Source organism: Coregonus lavaretus, assembly GCF_964263955.1.
Source record: "Coregonus lavaretus genome assembly, chromosome: 14".
Taxonomy (NCBI): domain Eukaryota; kingdom Metazoa; phylum Chordata; class Actinopteri; order Salmoniformes; family Salmonidae; genus Coregonus; species Coregonus lavaretus.
Window position 1 is genome coordinate 7,077,912 of NC_140001.1, and position 25,021 is coordinate 7,102,932.

At 46.1% G+C, this 25,021-nt stretch overlaps 2 protein-coding genes across 2 annotated transcripts in view; one reads left to right on the forward strand and one right to left on the reverse strand.

Annotated features, from left to right (window-relative positions):
• The window catches only part of stpg2 (sperm-tail PG-rich repeat containing 2), a gene marked incomplete at both ends in the record, with an annotated part of 57,459 nt that extends 42,229 nt beyond the window's left edge, over window positions 1-15,230 (reverse strand). The window contains 7 exons of the mRNA XM_084177520.1: window positions 1,710-1,817; window positions 9,005-9,116; window positions 9,976-10,091; window positions 11,696-11,869; window positions 12,627-12,788; window positions 12,947-13,056; window positions 15,125-15,230. Of these exons, the coding sequence (XP_084033646.1) occupies window positions 1,710-1,817; window positions 9,005-9,116; window positions 9,976-10,091; window positions 11,696-11,869; window positions 12,627-12,788; window positions 12,947-13,056; window positions 15,125-15,230 (888 nt within the window). The remainder of the gene's footprint in view (window positions 1-1,709; window positions 1,818-9,004; window positions 9,117-9,975; window positions 10,092-11,695; window positions 11,870-12,626; window positions 12,789-12,946; window positions 13,057-15,124) is intronic.
• A 4,195-nt stretch (window positions 15,231-19,425) lies between these two features.
• On the forward strand, window positions 19,426-24,112 carry mex3c (mex-3 RNA binding family member C). The gene is made up of 3 exons (XM_084177020.1): window positions 19,426-20,150; window positions 21,111-22,383; window positions 22,929-24,112. The coding sequence occupies exons 1-2, from the start codon at window positions 19,619-19,621 to the stop codon at window positions 22,370-22,372; spliced, it is 1,794 nt and encodes a 597-aa protein (XP_084033146.1). The 5' UTR covers window positions 19,426-19,618; the 3' UTR covers window positions 22,373-22,383; window positions 22,929-24,112.
• The last annotated feature ends 909 nt before the right edge of the window (window positions 24,113-25,021 follow it).

The following is a 25,021-nucleotide window of genomic DNA, read 5'->3' on the forward strand; positions in this document are numbered from 1 at the left end:
TACCAGCCGGTCCTGGCACCGTGGCATCAGAGCCAGATCGAGGTTCCTGCGGTGGATGAATGGTTTCGGCGCTCGGAGGAAACATGGAACGCTGCCCATGTACGCCTGCAAAGGGCGATTAGGAGACAGAAGGCGAGTGCCGACCGCCACCGCAGTGAGGCTCCGGTTTATGCACCGGGGGACCGGGTCTGGCTCTCGACCCGAAACCTGCCCCTTCGCCTGCCCTGCCGGAAGCTGGGTCGGCGGTTTGTGGGGCCCTTTAAAGTCCTGAGGAGGTTGAACGAGGTTTATTATAGGTTACAGCTCCCCCCTGATTACCGTATTAACCCCTCGTTCCATGTGTCTCTCCTCAGGCCGGTGGTAGCTGGTCCGCTCCAGGAGTCCGAAGTGCGGGAGGTTCCTCCGCCCCCATTGGACATTGAGGGGGCACCGGCGTACTCGGTCCGTTCCATCATGGATTTGAGGCGTCGGGTTGGAGGCCTGCAGTATCTCGTGGAGTGGGAGGGGTACGGTCCGGAGGAACGGAGCTGGGTTCCCAGGAGGGACATCCTCGATCCCTCCTTGTTAAGGGAGTTCCATCGTCGTCATCCGACTCGCCCTGCTCCGCGTCCTTCTGGCCGTCCCCGAGGCCGGTGTCGACGCACGGCTGGAGCCGCGCGTCAAAGGGGGGGGGGGGGGGGGGGGGTACTGTCACGGATACGGCCGAGGCTGCCCCTCCTCCTCGCTCGGGCAGGCTTCGGCGGTCGTCGTCACCGGAGTACTAGCTGCCACCGATCGATGTTTCTGTGTCTCACTAGTTCTGTCTTTATTTTTCACACCTGTTACTCATTAGGCTTATTAGTTTCCCTATATTACCTCTGTTTTCCCTCCTGGGGGTGTGCGTGATTGTTCTTTGTTACGTCGTCTGTTGAGCTGTTGTTTTGCTCTTCCCTGCGTGGAGGGTTTGCTATGGTTTACTTTGAGTCTAGTAAAGCCATTCATCTCTCAGTTCTGTGTCCTGCGCCTGATTCCGTTTCCCCACTTCACCCAGACGCTGACAATATTAATATCAGAGTCCAGAATGTCCCCAGAGATCCACATTTCAGTCAATACCTGAATGTCCAGATTCGTCTGCATAGCCAGGATCTTAATGTAATCCAGTTCAGGAAGTAAGCTCCTAATGTTCAGATGTATCAACACAAGTCCTTTTACACATTTTAAATTCACATGGAGTCTCCAAATCAAACCAGCTATGATCAATAGGCGGTTGCAGGCCCTTTCTGATGGTTGATACTGACATAGTTGGTATGGCTATAAGATTGCATAATAGAGGAGAGTATAGAAATTAAAATTACTTTTCCAAGGTTGGCATCCTGTTGTGTTTTAGGATGGCGGTGTTGTGTTTCAGGATGGTGTGTTATGTTTCAGGATGGTGTGTTGTGTTTCAGGATGGTGTTGTGTTTCAGGATGGTGTGTTGTGTTTTAGGATGGTCTGTTTTGTTTCAGGATGGATTGTTGTGTTTCAGGATGGTTTGTTGTGTTTCAAGATGGTCTGTTGTGTTTCAGGATGGTGTGTTGTGTTTCAGGATGGTGTGTTGTGTTTCAGGATGGTGTGTTGTGTTTCAGGATGGTGTGTTGTGTTTCAGGATGGTGTGTTGTGTTTCAGGATGGTGTGTTGTGTTTCAGGATGATGTGTTGTGTTTCAGGATGGTGTGTTGTGTTTACTGTACCTGCGCCTGAGAGAGGAAAGGAGGGCTGAAGACAGGTAGATTGCCGTACGGGCTGCTCAGCTTCTCAAACTGACTCCTGATGTGGTACTGGCCTGGACCTGGCACTCCCTACAGACAGACAAAGACAGAGAGCGAGAGCGAGCGAGAGAGAGAACAAAGAGTTATTGGTTTATCCCGAGAGGGAGAGGGGAAGATAGAGCAGCTCGGTGGATTTGGATGCCATCTGAGCCCTTCCAGCTGAGGACTGCAGAGGTGAGGACTGCAGAGGTGAGGACAGCAGAGGTGAGGACAGAAGAGGTTAGAACGGCAGTGTTGAGGACTGCAGAGGTGAGGACTGCAGAGGTGAGGACAGCAGAGGTGAGGACTGCAGAGGTGAGGACTGTAGAGGTGAGGACAGCAGACGTGAGGACTGCAGTGGTGAGAAAAGTAGATGAAGACTCAATTATGAAGATGAACAACCACAGCGGCCGGAGATGGAGACGGAGAGAGGGATGTTGGAAGAAGAGTAACCTGCCTCTGGTTAGACATTAGTAGAGATGCGTCCCAAATGGCATCATATTCCCATTGTACTATTTTTTACCAGGGCCTGGTCAAAAGTAGTGCACTATCTAGGAAATAAGGTGCCATTTGGGACGCATCCCTAGGTTGCAGTGAGGGGAGTGGAGTGAGCCATTAGACTGAAGTCCTCCTCCCCATACTGGCCCTTTCACCCTGCCCAGGAACCATGTCCCACATGTCCTCCACACTGCTACATGATTTAGCAACCATTAGAGTCCACAAGACTGATGTTAGATACACGGACACACCTACACACAAACAGGCACTCTGAGAAACCAAGCTGCACACAAAGTAAGCAAACATACACTCAAGAGGAAAATCTGTACACTAAGCAAGCACACACACATATAAACACAGCGCGCGCACACACGCACGCACGCACACACACACACACACACACACACACACACACACACACACACACACACACACACACACACACACACACACACACACACACACACACACACACACACACACACACACACACACACCTCTTTGGTGGGCAAACACATTCGAAGCAGTGAGGAATAATGATGTCTGGGAGAATGAATGTGGTCGCTGTGTGTGCAGCTTCTGTTTATAGACATCTGCTGCTAACTCTTTAGAGACCAACTAAAGACTGCCACTGTCTACATTTCACAGCAGAATACCTTCAGCCAGCACATCAAATCCTACATGCCAGGTATGTAGTGGTCAGTACTGTGTTGACCTTTGTGATGACAGTATACAGTGCAGGGTTGGGGTCCAATTCGAATCGAATTAAATAATAGAAAAATGACTTGATAAACTGAAAAGGAGAAGCTACTTATTTAAAAAGTTGTTCATTTTCAAAAAAAAAAAAAAATTCAAATCTGAATTCTGAATTGAGTGACTTCAATTGAATTGAGTAAGTCCTTGGGTGTCCATGGTGTGTGTCCGTAATAATGACCCATCTGCTAGGGGGGCATTGCCGTGCCAGTCCCTCTCTAATGATGATGGATGGAAGCCCAGACACCACTGGGGGATCCACAGCAGGGGACACACACCGTCAGGAGTGGGGCAGCCACACACACACACACACACCCCTGTCGGACCATACTGCACCTCCCCTCACCACAAAACACGGTGGTCTGAACTATACAGTACAACAAGAGATGGAGTCAACTTGGACTGTTTGTTCTGTCTTGGATGTACTAATTATATTGTCATCTCTGTGTTCTTTAACTGTAATATAATATAAACTCAGCAAAAAAAGTATTTCAAAGATAATTCGTAAACATCAAAATAACTTCACAGATCTTCATTGTAAAGGGTTTAAACACTGTTTCCCATGCTTGTTCAATGAACCATAAACAATTAATGAACATGCACCTGTGGAACAGTCGTTAAGACACTGAAAGCTTACAGACGGTAGGCAATTAAGGTCACAATTATGAAAACTTAGGACACTAAAGAGGCCTTTCTACTGACTCTGAAAAACACCAAAAGAAAGATGCCCAGGGTCCCTGCTCATCTGCGTGAACGTGCCTTAGGCATGCTGCAAGGAGGCATGAGGACTGCAGATGTGGCCAGGGCAATAAATTGCAATGTCCGTACTGTGAGACGCCTAAGACAGCACTACAGGGAGACAGGACGGACAGCTGATCGTCCTCGCAGTGGCAGACCACGTGTAACAACACCTGCACAGAATCAGTACATCCGAACATCACACCTGCGGGACAGGTACAGGATGGCAACAACAACTGCCCAAGTTACACCAGGAACGCACAATCCCTCCATCAGTGCTCAGACTGTCCGCAATAGGCTGAGAGAGGCTGGACTGAGGGCTTGTAGGCCTGTTGTAAGGCAGGTCCTCACCAGACATCACCGGCAACAACGTTGCCTATGGGCACAAACCCACCGTCGCTGGACCAGACATGACTGGCAAAAAGTGCTCTTCACTGACGAGTCGCGGTTTTGTCTCACCAGGGGTAATGGTCGGATTCGCGTTCATCTTTGATGGAATGAGCGTTACCCCGATGCCTGTACTCTGGAGCGGGATTATTTGGAGGTGGAGGGTCCGTCATGGTCTGGGGCGGTGTGTCACAGCATCATCGGACTGAGCTTGTTGTCATTGCAGGCAATCTCACCGCTGTGCGTTACAGGGAAGATATCCTCCTCCCTCATGTGGTACCCTTTCTGCAGGCTCATCCTGACATGACCCTCCAGCATGACAATGCCACCAGCCATACTGCTCGTTCTGTGCGTGATTTCCTGCAAGACAGGAATGTCAGTGTTCTGCCATGGCCAGCGAAGAGCCCGGATCTCAATCCCATTGAGCACGTCTGGGACCTGTTGGATCGGATGGTGAGGGCTAGGGCCATTCTTCCCAGAAATGTCCGGGAACTTGCAGGTGCCTTGGTGGAAGAGTGGGGTAACATCTCACAGCAAGAACTGGCAAATCTGGTGCAGTCCATGAGGAGGAGATGCACTGCAGTACTTAATGCAGCTGGTGGCCACACCAGATACTGACTGTTACTTTTGACCCCCCCCTTTGTTCAGGGACACATTATTCAATTTATGTTAGTAACATGTCTGTGGAACTTGTTCAGTTTATTTCTCAGTTGTTGAATCTTGTCATGTTCATACAAATATTTACACATGTTAAGTTTGCTGAAAATATTATATACATATTATATACAGTACCAGTCAAAAGTTTGGACACACCTACTCATTCCAGGGTTTTCCTTTATTTTTACTATTTTCTACATTGTAGAATAATAGTGAAGACATCAAAACTATGAAATAACACATGGAATCATGTAGTAACTAAAAAACTGTTAAACAAATCAAAATATATTTTATATTTGAGATTTTTCAAAGTAGCCACCCTTTGCCTTGATGACAGCTTTGCACACTCTTGGCATTCTCTCAACCATCTTCATGAGGTAGTCACCGGGAATGCATTTCAATTAACAGGTGTGTCTTGTTAAAAGTTAATTTGTGGAATTTCTTTCCTTCTTAATGCGTTTGAGCCAATCAGTTGTGTTGTGACAAGGTAGGGTTGGTATACAGAAGATAGCCCTATTTGGTAAAAGACCAAGTTTATATTATGGCAAGAACAGCTCAAATAAGCAAAGAGAAACAGCAGTCCATCATTACTTTAAGACATGAAGGTCAGTCAATACGGAAAGTTTCAAGAACTTTGATGAAACTTTGATGATGAAACTCTCATGAGGACCGCCACAGGAAAGGAAGACCCAGAGTTACCTCTGCTGCAGAGGATAAGTTCATTAGAGTTAACTGCACCTCAGATTACAGCCCAAATAAATGCTTCACAGAGTTCAAATAACAGACACAGTTCAACATCAACTGTCCAGAGGAGACTGCGTGAATCAGGCCTTCATGGTCAAATTGCTGCAAAGAAACCACTACTAAAGGACACAAATAATAACAAGAGACTTGCTTGGGCCAAGAAACATGAGCAATGGACATTAGACTGGTGGAAATCTGTCCTTTGGTCTGATGAGTCCAAATTGGAGATTTTTGGTTCCAACCGCCGTGGCTTTGTGAGACGCGGTGTGGGTGAACAGATGATCTCCACATGTGTATTTCCCACCGTAAAGCATGGAGGGGGAGGTGTTATGGTGTGGGGGTGCTTTGCTGGTGACACTGTCTGTGATTTATTTAGAACTCAAGGCACACTTAACCAGCATGGCTACCACAGCATTCTGCAGCGATACGCCATGCCATCTGGTTTGGGCTTAGTGGGACTATCATTTGCTTTTCAACAGGACAATGACCCAACACACCTCCAGGCTGTGTAAGGGCTATTTTACCAAGAAGGAGGGTGATGGATTGCTGCATCAGATGACCTGGCCTCCACAATCCCCCGACCTCAAACCAATTGAGATGGTTTGGGATGAGTTGGACCGCAGAGTGAAGGAAAAGCAGCCAACAAGTGCTCAGCATATGTGGGAACTCCTTCAAGACTGTTGGAAAAGCATTCCAGGTGAAGCTGGTTGAGAGAATGCCAAACTTGTGCAAAGCTGTCATCAAGGCAAAGGGTGGCTACTTTGAAGAATCTAAAATATCAAATATATGTTGATGTGTTTAACAATTTTTTTTATTTCTTTTTATTTAACCTTTATTTAACCAGGTAAACCAGTTGAGAACAAGTTCTCATTTACAACTGCAACCTGGCCAAGATAAAGCAAAGCAGTGCGATAAAAAACAACAACACAGAGTTACATATGGGGTAAACAAAACATAAAGTTAAAAATACAACAGAAAATATATATACAGTGTGTGCAAATGTAGCAAGTTATGGAGGTAAGGCAATAAATAGGCCATAGTGCAAAGTAATTACAATTTAGTATTAACACTGGAATGATAGATGTGCAAGAGATGAATGTGCAAATAGAGATACTGGGGTGCAAATTAGCTAAATAAATAACAATATGGGGATGAGGTAGTTGGGTTGGCTAATTTCAGATGTGCTGTGTACAGGTGCAGTGATCAGTAAGGTGCTCTGACAACTGATGCTTAAAGTTAGTGAGGGAGATAAGAGTCTCCAGCTTCAGAGATTTGTGCAGTTCGTTCCAGTCATTGGCAGCAGAGAACTGGAAGGAATGGCGGCCAAAGGAGGTGTTGGCTTTCGGGATGACCAGTGAGATATACCTGCTGAAGCGCATACTACGGGTGGGTGTTGCTATGGTGACCAATGAGCTAAGATAAGGCGGGGATTTGCCTAGCAGAGATTTATAGATGACATGGAGCCAGTGGGTTTGGCGACGAATATGTAGTGAGGACCAGCCAACAAGAGCGTACAGATCACAGTGGTGGGTAGTATATGGGGCTTTGGTGACAAAACGGATGGCACTGTGATAGACTACATCCAATTTGCTGAGTAGAGTGTTGGAGGCTATTTTGTAAATGACATCGCCGAAGTCAAGGATCAGTAGGATAGTCAGTTTAACGAGGGCATGTTTGGCAGCATGAGTGAAGGAGGCTTTGTTACAAAATAGGAAGCCGATTCTAGATTTAACTTTGGATTGGAAATGCTTAATGTGAGTCTGAAAGGATAGTTTACAGTCTAACCAGACATATGTGTTATTTCATAGTGTTGATGTCTTCACTATTATTCTACAATGTAGAAAATAGTAAAAATAAAGAAAAACCCTTGAATGAGTAGGTGTGTCCAAACTTTTTGACTGGTACTGTATAATGTGTTAAGTTGTAATAAACGTGTAAAGATTTAATAAATAGTTGAAGGTATCATTTTGATAGCCTTCCTCCTGGAAGTAAAGGGAGGTAAAAAGGTCAAACACACTCCTTTAATCAGTATGTTACATGTAATTCAATCCAACCAATTAGAACACTGCGGTAATAAATGAAGAAATCAAGCATCATTATCAAGCTACCAACATATATACCACATCTGTGCATTCAAGTTAATTTGCAGGTCAGGGAGTAGGGTGAAGTTGCCCCTAGATCCTGATCTTGGATCAGTTTTTCCCCACTAATACTTAATGTTAGGATAAGGGGAGGGGAAGCTGTTCCTAGACCTGTAACATAAGAGAAGCTTCACCCCAGAACACTGATCACGTTGTTTTATCAGGTAGTGCACAAGCTCCGTCCAAATGTGAAGCTTGAATGCTCTCTAGTGGTACATGATATATAACTGGGACAGGAAGCCGAAAGTGGAACGCCACAGTGTCACGCATGCAATAAGCATTTCATGGGAACGACATAGGGAAAGGAAAGAAGAGGAAATGAGAGGAGAGGAGAGGAGAGGAGAGGAGAGGAGAGGAGAGGAGAGGAGAGGAGAGGAGAGGAGAGGAGAGGAGAGGAGAGGAGAGGAGAGGAGAGGAGAGGAGAGGAGAGGAGAGGAGAGGAGAGGAGAGGAGAGGAGAGGAGAGGAGAGGAGAGGAGAGGAGAGGAGAGGAGAGGAGAGGAGAGGCATAGCAAGGATGGAGACATTACAGAAAAAAAAGTGCAACGCATAGCCCTGGGGAGTGCTGTTGTTGGAGACCAGGCCCTGAGGAGTGCTGTTGTTGGAGACCAGGCCCTGAGGAGTGCTGTTGTTGGAGACCAGGCCCTGAGGAGTGCTGTTGTTGGAGACCAGGCCCTGAGGAGTGCTGTTGTTGGAGACCAGGCCCTGAGGAGTGCTGTTGTTGGAGACCAGGCCCTGAGGAGTGCTGTTGTTAGAGACCAGGCCCTGAGGAGTGCTGTTGTTGGAGACCAGGCCCTGAGGAGGGCTGTTGTTAGAGACCAGGCCCTGAGGAGTGCTGTTGTTGGAGACCAGGCCCTGAGGAGTGCTGTTGTTGGAGACCAGGCCCTGAGGAGTGCTGTTGTTAGAGACCAGGCCCTGAGGAGTGCTGTTGTTGGAGACCAGGCCCTGAGGAGTGCTGTTGTTGTAGACCCCCCCCCCCCCCCCCCCCCCCCAGCCCCAAAAGGCCCTTTAAGAATGGAAGGAAGCTGGTGTCACCACTAGTGTTGTCCCCCGTTAGTCGACACACACACTCCCTGTCATTCTCAATTAAGTGCTACATGCTTAGCTTTGCTCCTCCAGTCTAGTCTAGGTGTGAACCATACGCCAAGACTCACGCTAGCTAGCTCGGCCTGCTTTAGCTTTATGGAACCTATAGCATTTCAAGTAGCACTATGAAAGACGGACGAGAGAGACTAGAAGTGTCACTGTACTGATGATGATTGGGGTTGTTACGGTATGACGACACGGTGTCACTGGTACGGACACATCCCTAAGGAGTTACCTTCTTTTCCTCCTGCAAGGTGACAATCTCATGGTAGCGCGGGATGACCAGCTCAGCCCGACTCTTCTGCTCCTTCCTCATATTGACGTTCTCGTACTCTGCCATGGAATACCTGCAGGGGGGCATAGGTTAGGGGGAGGAAATGGGATGTGAATTTGTCAGCAGCTCTTAAGCTTTTAGGAGACAGTGAGGATTTATTTCCCCTGTCAATCATCTCCAAATGACCCTGTCAAAATCAAATCAAATGTTATTTGTCACATGCCTTGTAAACAACAGCTGTAGACTAACAGTGAAATGCTTACTTACGGGCCCTTTCCAACCCTGTTAATCACATATATCTGGGAATGGGAGAGGATGGGAGAGGATTGGGACAGGATGGGAGAGGATGGGAGAGGATGGGAGAGGATGGGAGAGGATGGGAGGACAGATTTACACGTCCAAGCCAAGCTCAATTGAGGAGAGTGGGGGATGTGATAGCTGGGGGAACGCAGGTGCCCTTCCTACTATTGAGCTGTTGATGTCGGGAGAATGCCCACAATATCCAAAAGTGCTTAGTAAGACTCATCCTCACTCACCATCAATACTGTCAGGAGGTGCATTGTAAACAATGTTAAAGACTTTCATTTTACTTTGGAGGCAAAAAAATGACTCATTTGGTCTGAGTGAATTTCGATAAAGAGGAAAACGAATGCACATTTCAGGTAATAGATGTGTGACTGACGTGGTCCTATGGATCAGAGTCACTGGAATGGAGTATCCTAGGCTAGGGGTGTGTGTTTAGTAGTGTATTGGGTATATGTTGTGAAATTGTTAGATATTACTTGTTAGATATTACTGCACTGTCGGAGCTAGAAGCACAAGCATTTCGCTACACCCACAATAACATCTGCTAAACACGTGTACGTGACCAATAACATTTGATTTGACTTGATTTGAAGTGTTCGATGTGAGGAGAGGCAGACAGCACTCACTCTTCAGGCTCATATTGGCCTGGTCCAGGGCCCTCCACCACCTTCACCTCGCCTCGCTTCCCTGTCATCTTCCCAAAATGGACGCCTTTGTACTTCAGAGAGAAGCTGGTTTCCGCCTGTGGAAAAAAAAGTATCCAGGGGAAAAATCAGTGACGATGGAGCAAGGGGGTTGTTTCGATTTTATACTATTTTTTTGCTTCGCTTTCTTTAGGATGAGATGATGAAATTCCACCAAATGTCAGTATATTTCAGAACAGTTGAGATTCAGCGACCAGTAATCTCTTTCCTTTACAACCTCCCTCACTTCTACTCTGGCATTTGAGATATGGCACAGGGGCCATTAACATACAGGAATGACAATAAAGACAGTTCTGGAAATGAGCAGCCCTTTTCTAAGTAACCATGGGTTCAGCATGACATGGCAGGTTTGAATTCAATCAGTGACACACAAACAGTAACTGAACATGTCAGTCAACAACACAAGCTGCATCCAATTTGCGAACACTACAAACGTATCTTTAACAAAAATACCATCTAACAAAATGCTACCAAAATACTAACTCTAAAAGCAAACCAAAGCAACTCAGGGCATAAAGAACTTAGTCAGCTTTGAAATTAATTGTACACTGTAATGCATATTCAAGTTAGGAAAAAAAGGTTTATTCATCAGCCACCCAATAGATCAGCGGTGCCCAAACAAGTCTTATCAGCATAGTGTTCTCTGTTTTGAAAGAATGCCATTAGACAGCTACTTAACTCCATGACCTGATAAACTTGGTGGTTAAAAATGCATGTCAGTCAGGAGATTTAAAGCCTTTAAAGACAAGGAGTGAGAGGGAGAGGAAGAAAGGAATGAATTGATGCACTCTTGATAACCCTAAATCACTAATCTCTTTCTGTCAGTCTGGAGTGTTGATATAACCTACCTCACTAATCTCTTTCTGTCAGTCTGGAGTGTTGATATAACCTACCTCACTAATCTCTTTCTGCTAGTCTGGAGTGTTGATATAACCTACCTCACTAATCTCTTTCTGTCAGTCTGGAGTGTTGATATGACCTACCTCACTAATCTCTTTCTGTCAGTCTGGAGTGTTGATATGACCTACCTCACTAATCTCTTTCTGTCAGTCTGGAGTGTTGATATAACCTACCTCACTAATCTCTTTCTGTCAGTCTGGAGTGTTGATATGACCTACCTCACTAATCTCTTTCTGTCAGTCTGGAGTGTTGATATAACCTACCTCACTAATCTCTTTCTGTCAGTCTGGAGTGTTGATATAACCTACCTCAAGGACGTTGTTGACTTGGTTAGTCATTAGCAAATGAAATATAGTTTAATTGAAGGCCAGACCAGTGGGCGGTGCATTATTTTAAGTGAATATTGTAATATAACTTGAAGAATAATTACTAATGGTCCTCTTTGTTGACACCAGAATAAATGAACAAGGTGCTTTGTAGAGCTCCGATCATTAGCTATGGAAATAGATTTCGGACAAATTAAGAGGCCCACTGTTGCATTAGATCGGCTGCTGCTAATGGAACTCTCTCACACAGGGTAAGGGCAAACACACGCACACACACACACTTACTCACTCACTAATGAATTTACTCTCACCACTCTCACTGTCATAACTTACTGAGTGAGTTGTGTGTGTGTGTGTGTGTGTGTGCGCGTGCGTGCGTGCGTGTGTGTATTTGTGTGTGCCCGCTCCTCTCTTACCACCACTGGGTTGTAGAAAGCAGGTCCTAATGTTTCATCCTTTGCTGGTGCCTTTTGCTTGCAAAGAAATCCCTGTCCATTGTCTTCATAGCCAAAGGCCTGCCCAGGCGACGGGATGGAAGGAATGTCTGGCTGTGGCAGGAACTTGAGGCGATTAGGAACACCCTGAAGCCACTAGTGGAATAGACAACATAGGAAACACATTAACATGCCCAGCCAATCCCTGAATCGGAAACCTGAAATACACTACTTCCATTTATCTGCTTGCCCTGCCCTCATATTTAGCCTTACATTGAAGCGTTGTACCATTGTCTTTTCAGGACAACCAGCGCTACAAGTAGAATACAAAAACAACTTAACATAAACAGTTGCATTCATGTGTTTTATTGACAAAAGCAAAAACCTGATCAAAATGTATTTATATGACTGCTGTAAGTACATAAATGGTTTGCTCAGTGGGAAAGGAATATCTGCTCTCACAAACACCAGCCCCAATCAAACGCACAGGCTAATGGTCGGCATCAGCGGATGCAGAAGAAATAGACAAATCCAGAAGTCTGTAGCTCAAGCACACAACGTTTAAGAGGGGGTGGAAGCACAAAACAATCTCAGATGATAGCGTGGGACTCCAATTATTACATGGCTTTTTTACTATGTCTTCTGCATCAATCGTCTTAAAACATGTGCAGTGACAAGGTGGGATGGTTCCCCACTCACCTTTGCGGTCTGTCACAGAGTGTGCTGTGATGGGATAGCTTAGGCTAGAACGTGTGTATTCATTAGGACACACTGTAGCAAAACGTTTAGCAGTGGAAAACGTTTTGAAATGAAAACGAGAGTTTCTTATTGCACAAATTCAGGTAGGTACCTCCCCGTTTCGGCGTGTTTGCTTCCGTTTTGTTCCTAGTGAATACACCTCAAGGACACATACCACTTTAGTGCGTCTCTTCCCCAGAGGCTCACTCTCAGCTCCCCTCAGAGTGTTTCCTGCCGCCTGCCGGACGTTGTACGCTCCAGGGCCCGGGACTTCTGACACCACCTCATCAAACCGCTTTGATCGATTCTTTAGACTTTGTCCTCCCAGAATGTTATCCTACAAGGTTCAGATCAACGTCACCTTGGTTTATGATTATTAGCTAAGCTTGGGAATCAAATTGAACCCAATGCATTGATTCTTCAGACCCATTTGACAAGACTGCTAGAAAGTGAATTAATTTCACACTTGGGTGAATGGATGCATCCATGACTCACCTTACCATGTGAGCTGTTGTATTGTCCCGGTCCAGGCAAGGCTTTGTCATCGCTGGACCTGTGGAACATTGAGGGCCGGTTGGAGAGTGAGAGGAACGGAGCATAGCCATCTGCAAAACAGTGATAAATGTCAATGGATATAGGCCTATACACATATTTTGAACATATTTTATACACTGTCACAACTTGTAACAGTATGTATAACGTTTTCAATTGCTTTCAAAAACAGCATACTTTATGAATCAGAGCTCAACATGATGAAATATTGGATTAATCACAAATTGTACATGCATGCAACAAAGGCTACCTTTTGGGTCAATATGGCTACTTCAAACACAAAACTTAGCAGCTGAGCCGATAAGTCTACATACAGTGAGCTCCATAATTCATTGGACAGTGACCATTGTTTTGTTATTTTGGTTCTGTACTCTAGCACTTTGAGTTTGAAAGGATACAATGACAATGAGGGTGAAGTGCAGACTGTCAGCTTTAATTTGAGGGTATTTTCATACATATCGGATGAACCGTTTAGAAATGACAGCACCTTTTGTACATGGTCCCCCCATTTTAAGGTACTACAAGTATTTGTTAAATTGGCTTCACAGATGTGTGTCGTTAGGCAGGTGTATTCATTTGTGTCGTTAGTGAATGCAGGAGAGCTGTTGATGAATAGTAATGATTCTAGACGTTGCTATTGCCTTTGGAGGTTGTTATTGGGGTGTGACAACATGAGGAAGACAGCAGTGTCGATGCAAATGAAGTTGGCCGTCATAAGGCTCAGAAATGAAAATCAATCATTCAGGAACATTGCAAAAACCCTGGCCATGCCCAAGTCAACAGTTTTGTTCATCATTAACAAGAAAAAAACAACCGGTGAACTCAATTATGTCAAAAGACCCGGTAGACAGAGGAAGACCACTGTAGTGGATGACCGGAGAATACTCTCTATGGTGAAGAAAAAACCCCTGATAACAGCCCAACAGATCAAAAACACTCTCCTGGATGCAGGTGTAGATGTGTCAAAGTCTACCATACGCAGAAGACTACACCAGCAGGACTACAGAGGGTACACTACAAGATGCAAACCACTGATAAGCCTGAAGAACAGAAAGGCAAGATTACAGTTTGCTAAAAAGCACCTAAAAGAACCCCAAGAGTTCTGGAGAAAAAAAATTGTGGACAGATGAGACAAAGATTAACATGTACCAGAGTGATGGAAAGACAAAAGTGTGGAGAAAAAAAAGAAATGCCCATGATCCAAAGCATACCACCTCATCCATGAAACATGGTGGAGGGGGTGTTATGGCTTGGGCCTGTATGGCTGCCAGTGGAACAGGCTCACTTGTCTTCATCGATGATGTGACTGCAGACAGAAGTAGAACAATGAATTCTGAAGTCTACAGAAATATTTTATCTGCTCAGATAAAACCAAATGCCTCCAAACTCATTGGACGGCACTTAATCACGCAACAAGACAATGACCCTAAACATACTGCTAGAGCAACAAAGGGGTTTTTGATGGCCAAAAAGTGGAAAAACCTTGACTGGCCGAGTCAATCACCAGATCTGAATCCAATTGAACATGCATTTTACATGCTGAAGAGGAGACTTAAGGCAATAAGTCCCCGAAACAAGCAGGAACTGAAGATGGCTGTAGTACAGGCCTGGCAGAGCATCACCAGGGAAGATACCCAGCGTCTGGTGATGGCGATGCATCGCAGACTTCAAGCAGTCATTGCATGCAAAGGATATGCGACCAAATATTAACAATGATTACTTTATTCTACATTATGTTAAACTGTCCAATGATTTTTGATGCCCGAAAATGGGGGGGACCATGTACAAAAGCTTCTATAATTCGTAAACGGTTCATCCGATATGTATGAAAATACCCTCAAATTAAAGCTGACAGTCTGCACTTCACCCTCATTGTCATTGTATCCTTTCAAACTCAAAGTGCTAGAGTACAGAACCAAAATAACAAAAGAATGGTCACTGTCCAGTGAATTATGGAGCTCACTGTACATACAGTATTTTAGCCATAGGCCTGCCCTACATGGTTTTCAGATAAGCAACAGTCATAATAACTAATTTTAAAAACTGACAAATTATAACAATTTGAGAGCTTGTTCCTAAAATGCTGTTAAAACTTCCTTTTGAAAACATCAACAACCCTACCTGATTTTTTTGTTTTGTATTCAATGACCTCGTATGATCCTGGCCCAATTTTGGACGTGGTGCTGCCAACAGTGAGGTAGGTAACTCTTGGAGCGCGCCCATACATTTTCACCAGCAATGACGCGGCCAACTCGGTGAATGAAGCTGGGACAAAACAACTCGGTGAATGTCAACTAAAATCCTCGTAGACCTAGTTTGTCGTTTCCCTCAGTAATTTGGAGTTAGTAAAAAATCCTAATAGAGCAATAGATATTCTTTCTTTTCGGAGCTACAATGTTATTGTGCGTCGTTGCTTAGACACTTGCTACGCAATTTTGGAGTCACATTACACCCATTGAATAATAGAAGGATTATGGAACTAGAACTTTACAATGATTCTAAAGGCTGTTAATTATCGCACCGTTGTTAAGGAACATAAAATGCAAAAAAGCAAAACATGAACTTTTGTAATAGATCCGTTATTACGATGATAATTGTTTGACAGCTCATTTGAAGCTGAAGGCAATATCAGACGGAAGGACCCCTTTATTTAGAACAATGTTGCCATCTAGCGGTTTAACACGTGTCATGCAGTTGCATCTGATGACTGAGCACTGTGATGCTCCCATTGACATTTACATTTACGTCATTTAGCAGACGCTCTTATTTAATATCCAGAGCGACTTACAAATAGGTGCATTCACCTTATAGCCAGTGGGATAACCCCTTTACAATTTTTTTTTAAATTTTTTTAAAAAAAATTTCTTTTTTTTTCTTTTGGGGGGGGGGGGGGGGGTTGGAATAAAGGGGGGGTAGAAGGGGGGGGTAGAAGGATTACTTTATCCTATCCCAGGTATTCCTTAAAGAGGTGGGGTTTCAAATGTCTCGGGAAGGTGGTGAGTGACTCCGCTGTCCTGGCGTCGTGAGGGAGCTTGTTCCACCATTGGGGTGCCAGAGCAGCGAACAGTTTTGATTGGGCTGAGCGGGAACTATGCTTCCGCAGAGGTAGGGGAGCCAGCAGGCCAGAGGTGGATGAACGCAGTGCCCTCGTTTGGGTGTAGGGACTGATCAGAGCCTGAAGGTACGGAGGTGCCGTTCCCCTCACAGCTCCGTAGGCAAGCACCATGGTCTTGTAGCAGATGCGAGCTTCAACTGGAAGCCAGTGGAGTGTGCGGAGGAGCGGGGTGACGTGAGAGAACTTGGGAAGGTTGAACACCAGACGGGCTGCGGCATTCTGGATGAGTTGTAGGGGTTTAATGGCACAGGCAGGGAGCCCGGCCAACAGCGAGTTGCAGTAGTCCAAACGGGAGATGACAAGTGCCTGGATTAGGACCTGTGCCGCTTCCTGTGTAAGGCAGGGTCGTACTCTCCGAATGTTGTAGAGCATGAACCTACAGGATCAGGTCACCGCCTTGATGTTAGCGGAGAACGACAGGGTGTTGTCCAGGGTCACGCCAAGGCTCTTCGCACTCTGGGAGGAGGACACAACGGAGTTGTCAACCGTGATGGCGAGATCATGGAACGGGCAGTCCTTCCCCGGGAGGAAGAGCAGCTCCGTCTTGCCGAGGTTCAGCTTGAGGTGGTGATCCGTCATCCATACTGATATGTCTGCCAGACATGCAGAGATGCGATTCGCCACCTGGTTATCAGAAGGGGGAAAGGAGAAGATTAGTTGTGTGTCGTCAGCGTAGCAATGATAGGAGAGGCCATGTGAGGATATGACAGAGCCAAGTGACTTGGTGTATAGCGAGAATAGGAGAGGGCCTAGAACTGAGCCCTGGGGGACACCAGTGGTGAGAGCACGTGGTGCGGAGACAGCTTCTCGCCACGCCACTTGGTAGGAGCGACCGGTCAGGTAGGACGCAATCCAAGAGTGAGCCGCGCCGGAGATGCCCAGCTCGGAGAGGGTGGAGAGGAGGATCTGATGGTTCACAGTATCAAAGGCAGCAGACAGGTCTAGAAGGACAAGAGCAGAGGAGAGAGAGTTAGCTTTAGCAGTGCGGAGAGCCTCTGTGACACAGAGAAGAGCAGTCTCAGTTGAATGACCAGTCTTGAAACCTGACTGGTTTGGATCAAGAAGGTCATTCTGAGAGAGATAGCAAGAGAGTTGGCGAAAGACGGCACGCTCAATAGTTTTGGAGAGAAAAGAAAGAAGGGACACTGGTCTGTAGTTGTTGACATCGGAGGGATCGAGTGTTGGTTTTTTGAGAAGGGGTGCAACTCTCGCTCTCTTGAAGACGGAAGGGACATAGCCAGAGGTCAAGGATGAGTTGATCAGCGAGGTGAGGTAAGGGAGAAGGTCACCGGAGATGGTCTGGAGAAGAGAGGAGGGGATAGGGTCAAGCGGGCATGTTTTTGGGCGGCCTGCCGTCACAAGTCGCAAGATTTTATCTGGAGAGAGAGGGGAGAAAGAAGTCAAAGCATAGGGTAGGGCAGTGTGAGCAGGACCAGCAGTGTCATTTGACTTAACAAACGAGGATCGGATGTCGTCAACCTTCTTTTCAAAATGGTTGACGAAGTCATCCACAGAGAGGGAGGAGGGGGGGGGGGGGGGGGATTCAGCAGGGAGGAGAATGTGGCAAAGAGCTTCCTAGGGTTAGAGGCGGATGCTTGGAATTTAGAGTGGTAGAAAGTGGCCTTAGCAGCAGAAACAGATGAAGAAAATGTAGAGAGGAGGGAGTGAAAAGATGCCAGGTCTGCAGGGAGTCTAGTTTTCTTCCATTTCCGCTCAGCTGCCCGGAGCTCTGTTCTGTGAGCTCGCAATGAGTCATCAAGCCACGGAGCTGGAGGGGAGGACCGAGCCGGCCGGGAGGATAGGGGACATAGAGAGTCAAAGGATGCAGAAAGGGAGGAGAGGAGGGTTGAGGAGGCAGAATCAGGAGATTGGAGGGAGAAGGATTGAGCAGAGGGAAGAGATGATAGGATGGAAGAGGAGAGAGTAGCGGGAGAGAGAGAGCGAAGGTTGCGACGGCGCATTACCATCTGTGTAGGGGCAGAGTGAGTAGTGTTGGAGGAGAGGGAGAGAGAAAAGGATACAAAGTAGTGGTCGGAGACTTGGAGGGGAGTTGCAGTGAGATTAGTAGAAGAACAGCATCTAGTAAAGATGAGGTCAAGCGTATTGCCTGCCTTGTGAGTAGGGGGGGACGGTGAGAGGGTGAGGTCAAAAGAGGAGAGGAGTGGAAAGAAGGAGGCAGAGAGAAATGAGTCAAATGTAGACGTAGGGAGGTTGAAATCCCCCAGAACTGTGAGGGGTGAGCCATCCTCAGGAAAGGAACTTATCAAGGCGTCAAGCTCATTGATGAACTCTCCAAGGGAACCTGGAGGGCGATAGATGACAAGGATATTAAGCTTAAATGGGCTAGTGACTGTGACAGCATGGAATTCAAATGAGGAGATAGACAGATGGGTCAGGGGAAAAATTGAGAATGTCCACTTGGGAGAGATGAGGATTCCTGTGCCACCACCCCGCTGACCAGATGCTCTTGGGGTATGCGAGAACACATGGTCAGACGAGGAGAGAGCAGCAGGAGTAGCAGTGTTTTCAGTGGTAATCCATGTTTCCGTCAGCGCCAAGAAGTCGAGGGACTGGAGGGTAGCATAGGTTGGGATGAAGTCTGCCTTGTTGGCAGCAGAACGGCAGTACCAGAGGCTGCCTGAGACCTGGAACTCCACGTGGGTCGTGCGTGCAGGGACCACCAGGTTAGAGAGGCAGCAGCCACGCGGTGTGAGGCGTTTGTGTAGCCTGTGCGGAGAGGAGAGAACAGGGATAGGCAGAGGCATAGTTGACAGGCTGCAGCAGATGGCTACAATAATGCAGAGGAGATCGGAATAAAATGAACTAAACATCTGGGAGAGGAGAGAGCGGGGCCTCCCTCACCACAACTCCCAAATATAACTCTCCCAACTTCCACCTCAGAAACTATAATTGTTGTAAACTACAGCAGAATACTCTTGCTTCCAGCCCATGTGATATGATAGAGCAGAAATAATTTATAGATAAGACAAATTAAATGTTGAATAACAAAGTATTCCAAGCAATGGCATTTCATGAGTTGCTATGTAAGGAAATGCTGATGATCCATGATCTGTGCATAATTATGAGGAAGAGACAAAAAAACGTTTTCCCTCAGCCATATCCAATGCAATATTTTAATGATCTGATTTGATTTCCAAAAAAGGGTAAGAAAAGCATAGAATTTGTGTTGATGGAAAATCTATTTGACTTGGTGCATTCTTCCAAACTGCGGGTGGCAGCACAATATCATCCAGTCTGCCGGAAAGCTACAATTTACAAGAAGAAGATCGATAAACTCGCGAGAATTCCCGGAACCGCTGCTGTTGGAGAGAGGGGTGGTTGAAGAAAAGAAGACAAAACACAACAAAGTAAAACTGGCGCGGGCGCTACTTTTAGTAATAACTTTTTCATAAATTCATAGTTACAGACCACAGTGTCTTCTAACTATTACAACGTGTGGTATCAATTTAGTTAAATAACGTCGTTGGAAGAATTTCACAATGCCAAGTAGCACATCTTTGTTGGAAACGGAGGAAACTGAGCCGGAGATCCCGCCACTAGTTGTGCATGCATTCGCTGACATAAGCCTCGAAAACCACTACAGACAGACGGAACAACCCGAGAGCCTCTTGCATCCACGCCCGGTCTCTCATTTCAATGTGCTTGGTGCGGTGCTGGACCTGCAGCCTATACAGCACCACCACCCGACAGAAGAGGACGAGGAAAGAGCCAACGAAGACGTGTTGGAGGAGAATGGTTTCAACAACACGCTGCTTGTGCAGGCCCAAGTCTTGGGACTAGGCTCTGTTATGCCACCTGGAATGGATACGCCCGAGACACTCTTGCTGTACAATGAGCTTGATCACGGCACACTACAACAGGCTACGGGAATGATGATTTTGCCATCAGTGTACGGAGAGCCTGGCTATGAAGTTGAGACATCGCTGCTCATGCGGAGGAAGAGTGTGAACACAACAGAGTGTGTCTCGGTGCCCAGCTCAGAACATGTTGCCGAGATTGTCGGTAGACAGGGTGAGTAAGTTAGCTACTCTAGTTACCTAGCTAACTAGTATTATTATGTTTTAATTAGCCAGACGTGTATGTTGGATACTAGCTTGATTTGGCTAGAATTATATTTTATGTATGCTGCCAATTTAGTAATTGACATTGTAAAATGTAATTTGGAAACAACCAGCTGGCTAACTAATGTAGTTAGCATCCGCTATCTAACTAGTTACTATAACTAGGTCACCCTTCAAATCCACATTTCAAAGTTGGTAAACTGGCAAAGTAAATACCGTTATATTGATTCTAGCTATCTCTCTCTCTAGCCATGTGATTGATGCACATTTGGATTGCAAGTTAGTTAGTTACTAGTAGTTAGCTACCTAGCTAGTTGCGTTTAGCTTGTTTCATGGCATGCTAATTATGATAGCTTCGCCTTTGTTGATCACCATGCCACATCAGCTAGCAAGCTATCGCTAGAAAATCGGTGTAATATACCGTGATTTTAGTTTGCTAGCCATCTATCAAACTGTCTTTTCACCGATGGAGAATACTTTTGACCCTCATAACTTTTTGTATCGACTGGACTGCCATAGAACATGTTTGGCAAATTGTTTTCATGTCTGCATCTGTTATAGAGCTCGCCATCTTGTAGTCCTAAAACCCGGAAATTAGTTCGCTACCTCGGGTTCGAAAACGCCATTCATTTTCCTCATAGGCTTACAAAAAGACGCTATTACTATTTCTCTGTATGTGGGGGATGGTTGACTGTTGTTAAAACCTTGAGGAAATCGTAAATGACAAGATAGTGTAAAGTCCAACTTATACCATCTACAGCGAGACATCTAGTTATTAATTATTAGCATCATCTCAGATTTCACAATAGTAAGAAATCAAGATTGTAACTGTAATTCATTAAAAGGATATAGATTAATGTCTGAGATTCTCCCTTCTAAATTTTTTTTTTTTTTTTTTTTTTTTCGTTAGGTTGCAAGATCAAGGCATTGAGAGCAAAGACCAACACCTACATCAAGACCCCAGTGCGAGGGGAGCAGCCGGTGTTCGTGGTGACAGGACAGAAGGAGGATGTGGTCATGGCCAAGAGGGAGATCCTCTCAGCAGCTGAGCACTTCTCCCTCATCCGAGCCTCCCGGAACAAGGCAGGTCCGATGGCTGCAGCAGGGCCAGGGCTGCCTGCTGCACCTTCCCTACCTGGCCAGACCACCATCCAGGTGCGTGTACCCTACCGCGTGGTGGGACTGGTGGTCGGGCCGAAGGGGTCGACCATCAAGCGCATCCAACAGCAGACGCACACTTACATTGTCACACCGAGCCGAGACAAAGAGCCCGTGTTTGAGGTGACGGGCATGCCTGAGAATGTGGACCGAGCGCGAGAGGAGATGGAGGCCCATATCGCCATGCGTACGGGCAACTGTGTGGAGATTCCAGGAGACGAGAGCGACTTCCACTATAACGGCACCGACGTCAGCTTCGAGGCGGGCGGCTGTGGGGCGTGGCTGCAGTCGAACGCGGCCGCACCTACCGGTGCCCAGCACAGTGGCGTGCGTATGACCGCCAACTACCGCAACGACAGCTCCAGCTCTCTGGGCAGTGGCTCCACTGACTCCTACTACGGTGGAGGGGGGAACCGCATGGCCGACTTCAGCCCCACCAGCCCCTTCAACTCCAATCGTAACAACAACAATGGTGGGGCCAGCTTCTGGTTTGAGGAGACTCTGCTCCCTTTTGCCTCTGAGGAGCTGGCAGCACTGGGCTCTCCTGGGTTTGACCCTCTGGCCATCAGTACAGCTGCTCCTGCACCGCAGCCACAGGTGGTGTGGAGCCACTTGGAACAGGGCGTCCAGCTGTTGGGTGGCCGTCAGGCCCCTGTCCGAGACAGCCAGCCTGGCACGCCTCGCCTCTCCCCTGCCTTCCAAGAGGCCTTGGAACACCCCATGGCCCAGCGGGTTCAGAGGGTCTCCCTCAGTGCCTCAGAGTCTCAAAAGTTCCCAGTCTACGGCCCCACCTTCTCATCCTCCAGTGACAGCTCCAGCTCTCCGCCAGACTCGTGCCGAGGACGCCAGGGATGCATCCGCTGCCTGGAGAGTGAGATCATCGCAGCCCTGGTGCCCTGCGGACACAACCTCTTCTGCATAGAATGCGCCAACCGCATCTGCCAGAGCCCCGAGGCCATCTGCCCAGTGTGTCAGGCACCAGTCACCCAGGCCATACGGCTGAGCCTGCCCTGAGCCCTGACAGGGTGGGTTGGGGGGGACAGAGTGGGTGGGGTGCGGGCCTTGTATTGTCCTCCCGGTCAGGGAACCGATGGGGTCAGACCTGCTAAGTAGCATTGGGATTCCCTAAAATGATTTTTATTTTGACATGTTAAAACTCTTCCTACCTTTTGTTATTGTATTTTTATTTTAAATCTAATGTTCAACTGTCTTTGAATCAAGGTTTAAGTTGGTTGTAACATTTTATTTCTCTCCTGGTTTTAAGCCTTTTATTTTTCTGTTATATTGATTTTATATGAGAAAATACTTATTGTCTGTTATTAGCTGAGCTTACAGACAGGAAGTACCAAGATGTGCTACTTCAGTACTGCCATGCTTTCCATTGCAACTTAAAAACATTATCTGTTTACAGTAACTCGTGCCTAATTCCATTTAAGTAATCTAAACATACAACTGTTTTTGTGGGCACACAGTGTTACCATAGAACTCTACAAAAGAAAAGCCTGTGGCCTTTTTAGAAAGCATGTATTTTATTGAACACTATTACTCAACCCAAACCTTTATGCTTCAGGAGGTCAGACTGACAAAGGACAAGTCTTCGATGCATTCGGGGAGTGACCTGGTCTTCCGTTGGGGTGTGGTCAACTCATGCTCAGATGTAGGTGGTTGGGCTCCTGACATTCCAGCCATATTATCCAGTATTTTTTGACCCACATGTGGAGTCCGACATGTGCGTGGCGCAATCGGCCACATTTAACTTAACTAGCCTACACCTACCCTAATGCGTTATTGGACTAACGGCCTCCTCTGACTCTGTGGTACCACCTCTTCATATGAGCTGCCTTCTCTCACGTTTGAGTTTTATCATGTGCCCAAGCACAGACCCCATCTCTTCTCTCCCCTGCTGACAGATGAGACCTAGTATTCCCCCCGCTGTCATCCTCTCACCCCTTTTCCCGTCCGCTATAGGCTGCATTACACAGGCAGACGGATTCTGATATTTTGCCCAATTATTGACAAAGATCTAATCTGATTGGTCTAAAGACCAATAATTGGTCTGCCTGTGTAAATGCAGCCATAGAGGTATGCAGCTCAGTGTTGAATTCTATCTAACTTCTGGGGAATACATTGGTCCTAAACCTCTCAAGACCAATCTTTACATTCTATGTATGGAATATTGTTAATGACAGGTAAATATACAGATATTTATTTTTATTTCACTTGAAGTTACATATTAAAATGTTTACAAATACGTTTTATTTTTTTCTCTAGTATGTGCAGAACTGGAAGGGTGAGTTGCGGTGTACTGCAGATTGTCAGTGATATTTGCTTGTAGTATAGTTCACCAGTATTGAAAAACGATTAGCTGCCATCTTGTAGTGGAGGGAAAGTGCACATACGCATGTTTTCGTAATGTACCGCATTGTACACTGCAATTGTAAAAGGCAATGGATCAAACATGAGCTGCGTCTGTCTGTTTGCCACCAAATTAATGGAATACATGTATCTTATATGCTGTACCAACAGTTAAAGAAAGTGCTAATTTTACTACACTTTTATGTATATGTAGGGAAGACTAATGGCATATAAATTAAACAAATTGAGTAAAGTTTAAAGCAAACTATATTTTATGATAAATGGCCCTTTTTAAGTTGTGGCCAAAGCACTGATATTATATATTTGCTGTTAAGAGAATTAAGAGTTTTATTTTTCTGATATTAAAGTTCCTTAATAAAGACGGTTTCATTTAAAGCCCTTCTGTCTCATGTTTTGACATTATTTTTTATTTTTTTACGAGGTACATTTAACAGTTGCTGAATATTCATAACTAATCTGAGTAAATGGTTACATTTCTGAAGTTCCACAAAATGTGGTTTTCTACCTCTCATACTGTTAGTAGGGCCTGAGTTTAGACCTGGGTTATCCAAACTCAGTCCTGCCCCCCCCCCCCCCACACAGCTGATTCAAATAACCAACTTATCAAGCTTTTATTATTTGAATCTGCTGTGTAGTTCCTTACTAATTAGTGACCTTAATTCATCAATGGAGGAGTGAAAACCTCCATGGAATGAGTTTGATATTTGTGGTCTAGATTTTAGACCAGGAGCTAGACAACAGGCACCGGGTGTGTTGTACTGCACAGAGGAGAGTACTTCCCTAGCACCGCATCCACCGGGACCTGGAGCTGATCTGCCTGCTGCAGTCTCTGGAGGTCTGTTTGACCTCGCCTGCCGGGAAATAGGTCAAACGTGACAGCTACCGCCCTGGTGCATGGAACCTCCCTGGCGCTAGGACCACATCTTCAGGGAGCGGTCTGTGGGGGCATTTACACAGCTATACACACCAGTTTGGAACTAGAAGAGGTGGCAGCATTGTTGGATCTGCTGTGAGTAGTAAATACACCAATAAGGAGTGGATGGGACACCGCTGTTGCTTTGTTTTTAGATGCACAAAAGCCTGCGTGGCAACTGACAAGGCGCTTACTTGGGCCAGTTGCTTCCCAGGTAGCATAGGCCAGGGTATCGCAAACTCGGTCCTGGGCTCCCCCGGGTGCATGTTTTGTTTTTTGCCCTAGCACTATACAGCTGATTCAAATAATCAAAGCTATTTGAATCCCTGGCATAGGCCATCGACAACTCTCCATCTCACTGTTTTGGGCTGTCT

What these genes read in the sequence shown, in the direction of transcription:
- mex3c (XM_084177020.1), top strand. Translation starts at nt 19,619, where the DNA reads ATGCCAAGTAGCACATCTTTGTTGGAAACGGAGGAAACTGAGCCGGAG. An exon ending in CGAGATTGTCGGTAGACAGG is followed by an intron (nt 20,151 to 21,110) that starts GTGAGTAAGTTA and finishes TTTTTTCGTTAG; the next exon opens with GTTGCAAGATCAAGGCATTG.